Consider the following 11,976-nt stretch of genomic DNA (forward strand, 5'->3'; position numbering starts at 1 on the left):
GGATGCTGGGAACCACTCACTTAAATTACAGCTGTTTCGACAGTCACTTCTACTTCTACAGATGTTGCTGTCATTCTGCCTCTCTTAGGTTGAAGCAACAAGGAACAAGGGAGCAGTTCAGCTACAATGAGGTATGTTACTGCAGTAGATGTCACTGTGGGTGAACATGTAACACCAGCTTCTGAGCCAAGTTATAAATACTACGATAGCATTTCACACCGTTGTAGTCAACTGTGAAACCTAACACCACCCTTTATAGATGACCTTGACTCCATCCGTGTGTCATTACCTACACTAATTCAAAACGGTTAACCCAGCAGGTAGCAGGGTGTGACAGTGTGGTGCTGTAGGTGTGGTGACAGTTGGTGACAATGTTTTTAGCTCCGGGGAAGGTTGAACTCCAGCTACAGCTGCAGTTATCTGTATTCATAATGATTTTTTTTTGTTTTTTATGGAAAACTATGCAACAAACAAAAGAGTACACACTGCGCTTGCAGATATTTTTAAGCCAGTCACATCAGGACATTGAACCCATCTGAAGTGTTTGTTTTACACCATAGATTTTCTGCCAACATAATAGTGCTGACACATCATTCACATGACCCAATGCTTCTCTCCATCCTCTCCCTTTTTCCAACTATAGGTGGTGCTGAAGGGAGCAAGCAAGAAACTGAGCCTCCTAGGAGTAAGTTACTCTGTCTGCAAAAGACTTTCACATGTGTCACTTGTGCTAAAGCTATATGTTAAAACCTGGCAGCTGTACACACTTCATGTCACCCACACTGCTTCCGTGCCAGCTCATATGATCCATTATGAGCTGGGAGGGTTCGGTTGGTTAACTCAATCAATTTCTCCTCTCGGATGTGATTAACATGCTGCACACACTCAGAGGAGATGTCCTGAAAATATCTTGTATCTCAAATGCAGCAATTTAAATAAATGTCAGAGTGGCTGCTTGGCTCTCTATTGTAGAAGAATCCAGGACTCCACGAATAACCAAACTCATTCAAAATGCATTATAAAAAGATCCCCTATCTGTCTTGTGATTTCTATAAAGATTGCTATTTTAAGCTCTTTTTCTTTTCCAAGGCAGCGGTGGTGGTAATTTTGGTTTTTCAATTCAATGTCCAGACTACAGGGGAAGGCAGGAATATGCCTGTTACTTAGAAAACATAGTTAAGATAAAAGCATCATTTCCAAAACACTGGTATGCTCGAAATCTAGATCAAATTAAAATGAATTTACTGGTCAAATTTACATATGCCAATGTTCTTGGCAAAACAAGCCCACATTAAAATCTCACATACACTAACCTTGCTATTGTTTTTGTTCTTGTAGCAAACCTGTGCGGTGTGTCTGGAAGAATTCAGGACCAGAGATGAACTGGGAGTGTGCCCATGCTCACATGCATTTCACAAGAAGTGAGTGTTATTTAACTGGAAATGAAAATTAGATCAGTGTAAATAAACCGTTTAGCACTGTGGGAAATTTAATATACTTGTTCGCTTTCTGGCTGAGAGTTAGATGAAAAGAAGGGTGTCATTCTCATGTCTGTACAATAAACAAGCTACCAGGACAATGGTTAGCTAAGCTTACCGTAAGCAGCTAGCCTTCTTGAAGAAGTTACTGCGACCATCCTAAAAATAACCAAGCACATAGAACCTATAAAACCACAGCTCTTCGGTTTACACTTACCATTTTGTACCAACTAAATAGGCTGTAAGTTCCATGTTCGTAAGTGAGCTTTAGAGGTGCTGGTGAGTGGATTTCCTTACAGTTAAACAGAGTCCGGCTAGCTGTTTGTGTTTCCAAACAAGCTAACTAGCTAGCTAGCCAACTAGTGGGTGGCTGCAGTTTGCTTTAATGAGTGATTAGCACTATTTTTCAATTCTTTATTTTTTTCTATTTCAAAAAACACAAGGACCACCAGTATTTGAACAGCTAATTATTTCCAAAGTAAATGTAATAGACCATAATTGCTGAAAATATACTTTTATCAGCAAGCGTTGTACAGCTTTTTCCCCGCTCTTTCTGAGGGTTTTTGATCTAAACAGCCAACTGTTACTGTTTTTGTCCTGTCAGGTGCCTGCTTAAGTGGCTGGAGATCCGCAGTGTGTGCCCCATGTGTAACAAACCCATCCTCCGGCTCCACACAGACGCTCCCCAGGGAGCTGAGGGTCCAATGGACCCAGAGGAGGTGTGAGGGAGCTGGGAGAGAGGAAACCGGACTCCCCTTACAGAGAAAAAAAACACACATTAAATACACTAGGGATGATGGACAGCGGTCATCTTTAAGACATCTTACAGGAAATGTTGATAATGATCCCAAGTGGCCGCCCTGCTGCTGACCTTTGAGCAATATGCCTTGGTGGGAAATTGGATATTGACAGCACCAAAATGAATCGGTCAGATCAGTCAGGGATCAGTCAGTTGGATGAATAGGACCGTTTCATAAAAATGCTCCTAGTTCTACTTCCATATTGCACTGTTCACCAAAAAACATGACAGGAAAAAGGAGCCACATTAGAGAGCAGGATATCATTGCCACTGTCACTGGACGACTAGTGCAGCACTGCCAGAGACCAACAACACTTCAGGCATTGAGCAGGACATCAGAGTACAGGATCAGTATGGATACCTCTATTATCTCAGGGGTGTTACCAATACAGCCAGCACAAACCATGTCAGTCACCCTATAACCCTGTGCCACACATGCATCTTCAATACTGCCAACGTAGGTGAAATGCTCCAGCAGTCAGGGGTGGCCACAACCTCCGGCTGAAACCAAGACCAGCGGGATTACAACCATGACGATTTAAGTAGACAATATTGTTACAGATTGTGTCCCAGGCCCTCTCCTTTTAAAAAGAGACTGATAGAAAACTAGTCTTGCCTGTATGTATTGTATGTAAACATGTCCCTATATATTGTTATTTTGTATTTGTTGCTTTTAAATAAAACGTCACGTAATGTATTGTAATGGTGTTGGATTTATTGAAAGGCTGGCCTGATTAATAGAAAATGCTCCCACAAAATGTGTAAGGAACCTTTTATAAATCCATTCAAAAGAAATGCAATAAACCAACAGTCATAACATTAATTATTCTCTTCATAGCTTACACTAGTTCTCATACAAAATTGACTAAAATGAAGGTGAAATGTTAAATACCAGCATGTCTTTAACATTTATAGATGATTATAACTCACTTTACAAATGTTGTGTTCTGCAACATTACAGCATCAAACGCAGACTGTCAGGTTCAAAAGTCCCTCAGTCCACGACAATACAAAAAGCCATATTACAACCTAAGAAGTTGATTATTTTGAGGAGGAATCTGTACGAGCATTCAGCGCCACAAGCTTGTTTCCAAACGGGTGTGAGGCTCAGGCCTAGTTTAGCCAACTGCAGTCCACGCACATACACCATGTGTGTATTATTGTGTGTATTAGGTCATTAGTTGGCAGCCTCTGTGCCTTTAGCTTCCACAAATTCCATGGCCTTCTCTTTGACTGCCTGGATGCTCTGCGGGGTGCCGTGTTTCTTCTCGTACTCCAAGTAGCGCTTGAAGAAGAACTTGATCTTTTTCACTGAAACACTCAGGTGGATCACGCGATCAAAGAGCGCCCTGCGGGAGACATGAAGTTGAAAAACTAAATGAAGCAGTCTTCACTTGTTCTTAGCAAGTATGTTTACCTATTGATTAACAGAGAATCTAAAAGGAATGAAACAAAATGTGTTAAATGTGTCAATGAGGAGCCAGAAAAGAGAGCAAGCTCACCTGACGTCCTTCTGTGATCCATGTTTGACCATGAGGTCAATGAAAACGGACCAGAGGTCTGTACGTTTCGGGTAGCTCGTCAGTACTTTGTCAAACATGGCGCGACCTTTCTCTGCATCACCATAACGGAACTCCAGCTGAGCAAACTTGGCGATCACATCCACACCTGGGAGACAGCATGACAATACGTAAAGGTTAAAACCTGTGGAGACACACAGCTGGGACAGGGAAACAGTCTGCACTCTGACATAGACTGCACAGCTGAGAGGATGAGAACTGGCTGGTTACAATCAACAGAGGGTGTCTTAAAATACACAGACTCTTTTGTGACATTACATCTTTAGTGTTTGGACACCAAGCCATCTTACTTTCTTTGGAGGGCAGACTCTTCAGCGCCCTCTGCAGGAGAGCACTGGCAGCGTCACTCTGACCCTGCTGTAGCAGGAATGTGCCGTAGCTCAGCCACACTGCCTTATTCTGACGGAAACGCTTCACCATTGTCTTGTACAGGCTCTCTGCCTCCTGGATACAAACACAGAGAGAGCAGATAACGCAGAGAAAGAGAGACATGCAGACATTAGTGGCTACAGAACACAGTATTTTAGCATCAGTCACAACAAATGGGCAAGATGTGTAAAGTATGGTATTTAAACACTCAGTAGATTGTACCTTGGTCTTGTCGGACTTTGCATAGATGTCAGCCAGCTGCTGGTACACAGGCATGGGCTCGCAGAACTGCAGGGCCCGCTCAAACACCTTCTTTAGGCTCTCCTCTGTGCCGTACATGTTCTCGAGGTTCAGCAGGGCCACCCACACATTCAGTTTCTCCTGCTCTTCCCTGGAACCAACACAGGACTGGTTTTACATAAAATACAACTATTTGTACAAAGGGAAAAAACAAAATAGCAAAAATACTAAGTAGAGGGTTAACAACAATGACATAAACTGCTCAGAATGTGAATAATGCGTCTGGATTAGTGTACATTTGAAAATTAGCGCAGCACGTGAACTAGTCCCAAACGGTCGACTCTATGTCAGCATTGGCCTTGAAAGGTTCAGGGTGATTTAAAACAGTAGATGACGTGTTGAGTCATTCTCAACCCTTGAAATGCTGGTTTTCAAATATTAGATGAGAATGGCAATATCCAGCATTGATGAGTTTCATCACAGTACATCATACAATTTAGTTTACAACTCAAAAAACATGTTAACGTGTGCAGTACCTCTTTAATATATGATGTTAATGACACTCCCACAGTTGAATAACTACAAAAAAATCTGTCTGTAATTCTATGAATCACCTGAAGGAGATGGTTTTGAGGGCCCTCTCGGCCACAGCACGGGCCTGCTCGATCTGGGTAGCCTGTAGATGGTGAGCCATGTACTGGAGCCAAAGCAGGGAGCTGTTGGGTGAAGCAAGGAGCAGGCGCTCGAAGGCGGCTGCATCCTGGGGCTGCAGGCTCGGATCCATCAGCTGAGCCTCCCGCTGTACCAGGGCCTTCTCTGCTGCTTTTTTTTCTTGCTCAAGCTCATGACGAGACTTCTTCTGCTTCGGCTGTTCGACAGGAAAGAAGATGAGTGGTGAGTATGATAAATTCCAAAGACTTAAACAGCTGATATTTGAGCTGCATACAAAAAAAACGACAATAGAAAGTTGTATTTCTTTGATAATCCTAAGATTAAACATGTATCTTCATGGTCTGCTCACCTTGCTGCTTCCTTCTTGGTCCTCTCCATCACTGGAGTCCCCGTCCTGCGCTGCAGAGGCAGGCTTCAGGGAGCTCAGTCCTACATCCCAGGAGAAACCTGCTGCCACCTGCAGTCTGGATGGACCTCCTGAGCTGTGCGTCGCCTGCTGAGAGAGAAGAGGTGAAATCTATTTTCCATGTTCTGAATATAACTGTACCAAATCAATGGAGAGTTGTATTAAGGTTAAAAAAAAAAAATAATAATAATAATAAATGGTGAGTAGCAACATATTTACTTACTTTTACCGAATTGGATTTGGGTTCTTCTTCGTCTTTCTGATCCTCCTCTTCTCTGAAGTACACCTCCACGCCGCTGTCATTGCCATCAGTCTTTGCTTTTTTTGTTTTCTTCTTCTTCTTTGGGACCTGGGACTCTGCTTGTTTCTGGAAAATAAACCACAACATATAGATAAAGTCCTTTGGTGACGCAGACCGTTTTAAATGGGGGCTAAGATCAATGCAGGATTTATTACTGTCAAACCAAAGGATAATGAATGATTGATGAGTGAGACAGCATTGATGTATGTGTACTCTATGGAGCACTGATTACTTCCAGGACCTCAAAAGGCTGAATAGTGAGTCATCAACAATGTGTTTCCTACTTAATGTAAAGCAGGAAGGAAGGAAGGAAGGAAGGAAGGAAGGAAGGAAGGAGAGAGAGTTTGATGTGAGAGTGAAAGAATTGGTTACCGGTTCGCTCTCAGACAATGTACGTTTCTTCTTCTGAATATCGTGTTTCTTCTTCTCATCTCCGATAAGACGCAACGGCAGACTGAGAGATTCTGGAAGTACATCCGGCTTCCCAGTGTCCACTGGGAGCAGAGAAAGGTTGACCAACTCCTCCTCTTTGTTAATACTGAGGACCAGAATAGAAAGAGCTGCAGACTAAACATGACGTGATGACAGTATCGATTCAATAGATGTCTACTACCTTAAGTTCTTATATAAAGACATACCATCAGCATTACAATACGTGTCTCGTATTATGATTTATTTCTTTCTTTTATTTTCAAACACTCTCCAACCACAGAATGTGAATCTATGGGTTTTTTACCTGAGGATCTTGGTAGTGAGCAGGGTGTTGGGAGGCAGATGCTCCGAGAGGACCTTGTGGTTGCTGACAAAGTATTTGGTGGACTGCTGAAGTTGGGCTCTTCCTGTGATGCTCCTTGACAACCTGGAAGACAAATGTGTTAAATGAGAATATCTTCAGAAACAGGAGTAAGGATGTGTAGAAAAATCTGGAGCTGGTCTGATGCCAAAGAAAGTCAAAGCTTAATTTCAGTGCTGGATGAGTTACCTGATGAAGACCCCCTGCTCTCCCACAGACTTGACGTAGCCTCTGGTGATCTGGCCTGCCTTCAGATTTTCCACAGATAAAACTTCGGGGTCCTTCACTGGCTTAACCTGCTGTGGGTTCAGCCTGGAAGTACAAAGTTACAGTCAACCACATGCTGTAATAACATATGTGCCTAATAAAGCTCTGACTTTGTTACAGAAACTCACAAATCTAATGAAACTCACTCATACCTTGATGGACGTAGAGACAACTGCCACTTGCCATTTTCATTCCCAAGAAGGAAACACCTGAGGCAAAAGAGGAGGCAAAAAACAAACTCTAAATCTAAACTTCACAGATTTATATAAATGGGTTTTTGAGGCCTGATAGTGGTACCAAAAATGTTAAAGAATAAACAGGAGTTCATCACAGTTTGTAATTGAAATAAAACAAGGCAGAAATTGGCCTAATAGACTATGTGCAGTACATATTAAAAGGCATTTCAGCCAAAAAGGTCACTGGTGCATTCACTGACCTGAGCAGCTGATCCTTGCTGAACCCATCCAGGGGTTTTGGCCTGTAGGCATCAGCCAGGTCAGTGACAGCAACAGTCCCTGTGCCCCCGAAGGGAAGTTTGACTATGAGGCCAACTTGTGGCAGAATATTAGTCACCATCCCCAAAGTAACACTGCCTGTCTCCAGTTTATGGACACCTGGGAAAGAAGAGGACCCCACAAATTAAATTAGTCCTTGTTGTCTTTTTGCATTTGATAATCAACCTTAAGCAATAGGTACAGTAACAAAAGTAAAACAATGAAATAGCATTTAAAATGTGATGACGAGAAGCAGCAAACAATGAAAACAGTTTCTCGTACCTGTGAGTGACAGCACAAAGCGGTGAGGTTTGGAGTTGACTTCTACCACTCTGGTACGGACTGCCTGGCCCAGCTTGAACAGTTTCTCTGGGTGGCCGGCATCCTAAAAAGAAGCAGAATATTATTTAAAAAAAAAATTAAATGTGCTCTTCTAATATATACATGAAATGTTCCTGACATGGATACAGCTTTAAACACAGTCGAGGTGCAGTCATTTTGAAGTTGCTGTCTGTGGCTGAGTTATTGTTATTGTCCATTTGTATGAGTTGAATATATTATATGAATAAAACTCCCAACAAACTTACTTTTGGATCAGTGATCATAGCCAGCAGTTCAACTGTCCCAGTTAGACAAGGATCAGTGGTAACCTCCAATGACTTCTTCTCTGGATGAAACTGTAGAAACATGAACACGATGAAAACCTTCGCCTGTGGCTATGTTTTTTAGATTGATTTTTTTATTTGTCAACTTATGATCACAAGGTACATTTTGTGGAAAGCGGCAGGAAGAAATAAAGCAAGTTTCTGCAAGCTGATTTTGCTAACTCACCTTTGATACAAAGCACGTCAGTTCTTCCCCGACCTTATAGCTGTTGAGTTTTTCTTTTGTCGTCACTGCTTTGAAATCTGCACTCTTATCCAATTTGCTGAAGAGAGAAAAAGAAACGGAAACAAATAAATAACAAAACAAACCACAAAATGTGTTGGAGTCGGGATGACGGGTTGGAAAAGGACTGTAAAGTTCATCATTGACTTTATATATAAAGTATATTATATAATATTAAGGGTATTGACCTGTATATTTTTATAATGTTGACATGATAATTAAAATTACCTGGGTATAAGTGTGAGCTCGGGAATGGTGTACGTAAATTTGGGATGGGAGAAGGGCAAGAATCTGAAATAAGAGAGTTGAGATTAATTTTAAGTTCAACACAATTCAACAAAAAATACATCACAATTAGCTTTACACTTTAACACTGGCTTTATGATTAAGAGTGGAATCAAAACAACATGAGAAAAGAAGGAACTTGCGATAAGAAATGTCGATTCTTCCTGCAGTACGTACCTGTGACTGGATGCTTCGCGTCCTCCGATAACCCTGGCAGTGACCATGCTGCCCACTTTAACGGAGGATGTGGGGAAGAATCCCTGACACACTTCAGCGACCTCCACCACCTCAGACACGTGCACGCTGCCCACACTGCCATCCTCGAGTATGACCTGAATGCAGGTCGGCTTCACTGTCCGCACTTTACCCTGCACGATATCGCCAAAGCGGTGGCCCTTGGAGGCCGTCTGGTTTTCTGAGGTTGTGCGCGCTCGTTTTGGTGCGCAGCGCTGCCACGACACTAGAGGGAGCCCCTGCACCTCTTGACAGCTGGGTTCTATAACCTCAGCAGCCAAACACATCCCCGCCTTCAGCCTCTCTGACTCAGACAGAAATACCTCGTTCAGGTGGCTGTTAGTTTGGATCACAGTCAGCTGTGCCGTATCGTCCAGTGAGATGACAGCGAAGTCTTTGTCAACGTGCTGCACCATTGCTGTGTACTTTGATCCTTCAGTTAACTGTGAAAATACCAATGAAAAGAGATTATTAAGTCAGTAACTGTGATCTGAATCTATATTATGATCTGACTCAACCATCTATATTTGTGTGAAAACGTGAGACATCAGGCTCCAGAAAGAGCAGTGTTGGGAAATACCTCAAAATGGCTTGAGAAAAGTAATAACTCACAGATTTCTTCTTCGCAACCAGCTTGGAAAGGATGGACACATGGACACAGGTTGACAGGATATCAACATGGAGGATGACTGCAGTAACCTTTTGTCCTGGGGTCAAGTTAACACCTGGAAACATTGCAGCCAACAGAAAATATGATTTATTTCATTTCTAGAGGTGTGACACACACACACTGGTTGGCAGTGGCAAAGACTGTGGTTATCATCATGGAGGAGTGGAACATCTCAGAATTTTCTATACAAATTTTTATGTTTCTGGTTAAATACATACCCATGACATGGTGCTTGGTGGCCAGTATGGTAGCTCCGGCCAGATCATCAGACTTAAAGGTGGCACCGCTGTCCTTCGCAGCATCTACAGTCAGCTTCAGCTTCTGACCCACAGACAGAGCAGACAGCTGCTGGCGGAGGTCACTGTTATCTGAGGGTGAAGGCAGAGATAATGAGAGGTTTAGACACAAATGAAGAATTAAAAGAATCTAAAAGTAACATTTTGACTGAAACTATTATTTCTTTATGTGGTTATGAGCAGATAAACTTAGAGAGTGGGACAGAACAATGCAATCATACCTCTCATAGCTAACATTTCATTCACAGCCCTTCTCTCCTGCAGACCACTAATGAGTGTGGTCTGAGCATTGCTGTCCGGAGTTACGACCTCTGAGATCTTCAGTGTGATCAGGAAACGCCGCTTTTCCTCATCCAGGTTGGTCACTTTGGCAATCACCGTCTGGCCTAGCTGGAAGGCAGCTGCCGTATCGCTGACGAACTTGTCGGTCATGGCCTACAGATAAGCAGAGGAGAGGAAGCATTTTAATCTGGAAATAAACACTTAGAGGTACAGCTTTTCAGGTTAGAAGATACAACATGAAGCCCTGTACTTACCGACTTGGGTGCGAGACCAACAAGACCGTATGGGAACTCTACAAAGACGCCGTAGGACATGATGTTCTTGATCCAGCCAATCAGCTGCATTCCAACTGTGATTTCGGAAAAGTCCTTGGCAACCACTCCTTCCTCCAGTGACCACCTCACTATTGGTTTCTTGGTGAGAGTCTTTAATAGAAGAGCAGCTAAGGAAAACAGAAACAACTTTCCTGCTTTTCATAATTAGGAAATATGTGAATTTGCTTCCTGATAAGCATGAAAGACCAGTAAAAATATTTACAGATTCACACATTATATACAGACTCTTTTTAAAAAGGATACAATATTTTGTTTGTTCTGGCTGAAGCAGATGAGGTTTGAGATGTTGTCTCCCTCCTGCAGGCTCTCCCACAGCAAAGGGCAGTTGGACATGTGATCTGAAAGGTGCATCGTGGGTAGCACAGCACGGATCTCATCAGGGAGGATGGCCACCTCCAGGCCGTTGAGTGACTTTTTCAGCACTTTGGCCTCCAGCCTCTGCATCATAAAAATACACATGTTGAGGTCAAAATGTGATAAATGAGATATTAGAAAAAAGAGCGAGAGGCATAAGGTCTTTAACCTACCTTCCCCACCTCACAGACAAACTGGGGCTTGGCGGCTTCCTCAGTGTCTCTCTCCACTGCGGACTTAAATGACAGCACCATCTTCGCCTTATCGGGGTCACAGTGAAGAACCTTAGCCTTTAACACCTGGATAATAAATGAAACCAAACAACTTTAAAGGGCAGTCAAAGACACCAAAGAACCAGTAAGCAGAACATTTTAAACTAGACATGATCCTCTGTGTCCATGCCCTTTGAACTCCTCACCTGCCCCACATAGAAAACCTCCTCAGGGCTGATGACGGGCTCCGAACTGAGCTCGCTGAGGGGCACCAGACCCTTTACGCTGTTGTAGAAGCGAACGATGCAGCCAAAGTCTTTGATGCAGACGATGTAGCCGTGGGACACGCGGCCAGGACGGGCATCGGTGTAGCTGAGGAACAATGGCAGGGAGCTCTCAACCAGGGCCTTCTTTCTGGTCAGGTACAACTTCTTGTTCTCCGCATCTACTGACAGCACCTGAGGGAAGATATTCACACACACAAACGGAGGAATAAAACAAATATGAAAGATGATTTGCAAATCTGCCAGACAGTTTAAACTGCAGATCTGATTCTCCATTTGTTCTCGAGGGGCTTCAAGTAGGGAACTGGACTGACCCGACATTTGATCTTCATGCCCTCCACGTACTTCTTCTCTGGGTTCTTAAGGAGGATATCAGACAGGTGGGTCCGGGGCACCAAGCCTTTAATGTGGTCAGACAGATGTACCACCATACCATGACTCAGCAGGACGGACACTGTCCCCTTTGAAGGAGAGACACATGGAAGGAAGACAATGTGAACCAGACCAAAGAATCAGGGAGAGAGCAGAATGACACAGGAAAAATAATGGGAGAGGGTACTTAAACTGTGTCCAGCTTTAACCTTTTGTTTTTAGGCTCATTTACAGGAATTTACACTAATGTTAGCAAGGCTGCTTCTAGGCATTAACACCTCTTAAAGGCAAGAGAGCGAACAAGCATATTTCTTTAAAATATCAAACTATTAATTTAAATACAATTGATTTTAATACTTGATATT

At 42.9% G+C, this 11,976-nt stretch overlaps 2 protein-coding genes across 5 annotated transcripts in view; one reads left to right on the forward strand and one right to left on the reverse strand.

Moving 5' to 3' along the window:
- zgc:175214 (uncharacterized protein LOC557610 homolog) overlaps nucleotides 1-2,980 on the forward strand; it is a 5,905-nt gene extending 2,925 nt beyond the window's left edge. Inside the window, exons 3-6 of the mRNA XM_035659608.1 lie at nucleotides 89-131; nucleotides 644-685; nucleotides 1,339-1,421; nucleotides 2,083-2,980. Coding sequence (XP_035515501.1) covers nucleotides 89-131; nucleotides 644-685; nucleotides 1,339-1,421; nucleotides 2,083-2,203 — 289 coding nt within the window. The 3' untranslated portion in view covers nucleotides 2,204-2,980. The remainder of the gene's footprint in view (nucleotides 1-88; nucleotides 132-643; nucleotides 686-1,338; nucleotides 1,422-2,082) is intronic.
- Nucleotides 2,529-11,976, reverse strand: part of pdcd11 (programmed cell death 11) — a 13,683-nt gene continuing 4,235 nt past the window's right edge. For 3 of the 4 annotated variants that reach the window (XM_035659604.1, XM_035659603.1, XM_035659605.1), the window contains exons 13-36: nucleotides 11,162-11,413; nucleotides 10,917-11,042; nucleotides 10,633-10,827; nucleotides 10,309-10,479; nucleotides 9,994-10,207; nucleotides 9,695-9,844; nucleotides 9,419-9,531; nucleotides 8,750-9,249; nucleotides 8,516-8,578; nucleotides 8,231-8,327; nucleotides 7,987-8,076; nucleotides 7,682-7,784; nucleotides 7,342-7,519; nucleotides 7,058-7,114; nucleotides 6,828-6,950; nucleotides 6,582-6,704; nucleotides 6,218-6,383; nucleotides 5,768-5,911; nucleotides 5,488-5,634; nucleotides 5,081-5,334; nucleotides 4,449-4,617; nucleotides 4,148-4,301; nucleotides 3,780-3,945; nucleotides 2,529-3,626 (exon numbers count right to left, since the gene is read on the reverse strand). In XM_035659604.1, coding sequence (XP_035515497.1) covers nucleotides 3,455-3,626; nucleotides 3,780-3,945; nucleotides 4,148-4,301; nucleotides 4,449-4,617; nucleotides 5,081-5,334; nucleotides 5,488-5,634; nucleotides 5,768-5,911; nucleotides 6,218-6,383; nucleotides 6,582-6,704; nucleotides 6,828-6,950; nucleotides 7,058-7,114; nucleotides 7,342-7,519; nucleotides 7,682-7,784; nucleotides 7,987-8,076; nucleotides 8,231-8,327; nucleotides 8,516-8,578; nucleotides 8,750-9,249; nucleotides 9,419-9,531; nucleotides 9,695-9,844; nucleotides 9,994-10,207; nucleotides 10,309-10,479; nucleotides 10,633-10,827; nucleotides 10,917-11,042; nucleotides 11,162-11,413 — 3,927 coding nt within the window. In that variant the 3' untranslated portion in view covers nucleotides 2,529-3,454. The remainder of the gene's footprint in view (nucleotides 3,627-3,779; nucleotides 3,946-4,147; nucleotides 4,302-4,448; nucleotides 4,618-5,080; nucleotides 5,335-5,487; nucleotides 5,635-5,767; nucleotides 5,912-6,217; nucleotides 6,384-6,581; nucleotides 6,705-6,827; nucleotides 6,951-7,057; nucleotides 7,115-7,341; nucleotides 7,520-7,681; nucleotides 7,785-7,986; nucleotides 8,077-8,230; nucleotides 8,328-8,515; nucleotides 8,579-8,749; nucleotides 9,250-9,418; nucleotides 9,532-9,694; nucleotides 9,845-9,993; nucleotides 10,208-10,308; nucleotides 10,480-10,632; nucleotides 10,828-10,916; nucleotides 11,043-11,161; nucleotides 11,414-11,976) is intronic. The other variant, XM_035659606.1, reaches the window with a different exon arrangement.

The sequence above is a fragment of the Morone saxatilis genome, unplaced genomic scaffold (genome assembly GCF_004916995.1).
Source record: "Morone saxatilis isolate NCDOM2014 unplaced genomic scaffold, NCSU_SB_2.0 Contig17, whole genome shotgun sequence".
Classification (NCBI taxonomy): Eukaryota; Metazoa; Chordata; class Actinopteri; family Moronidae; genus Morone; species Morone saxatilis.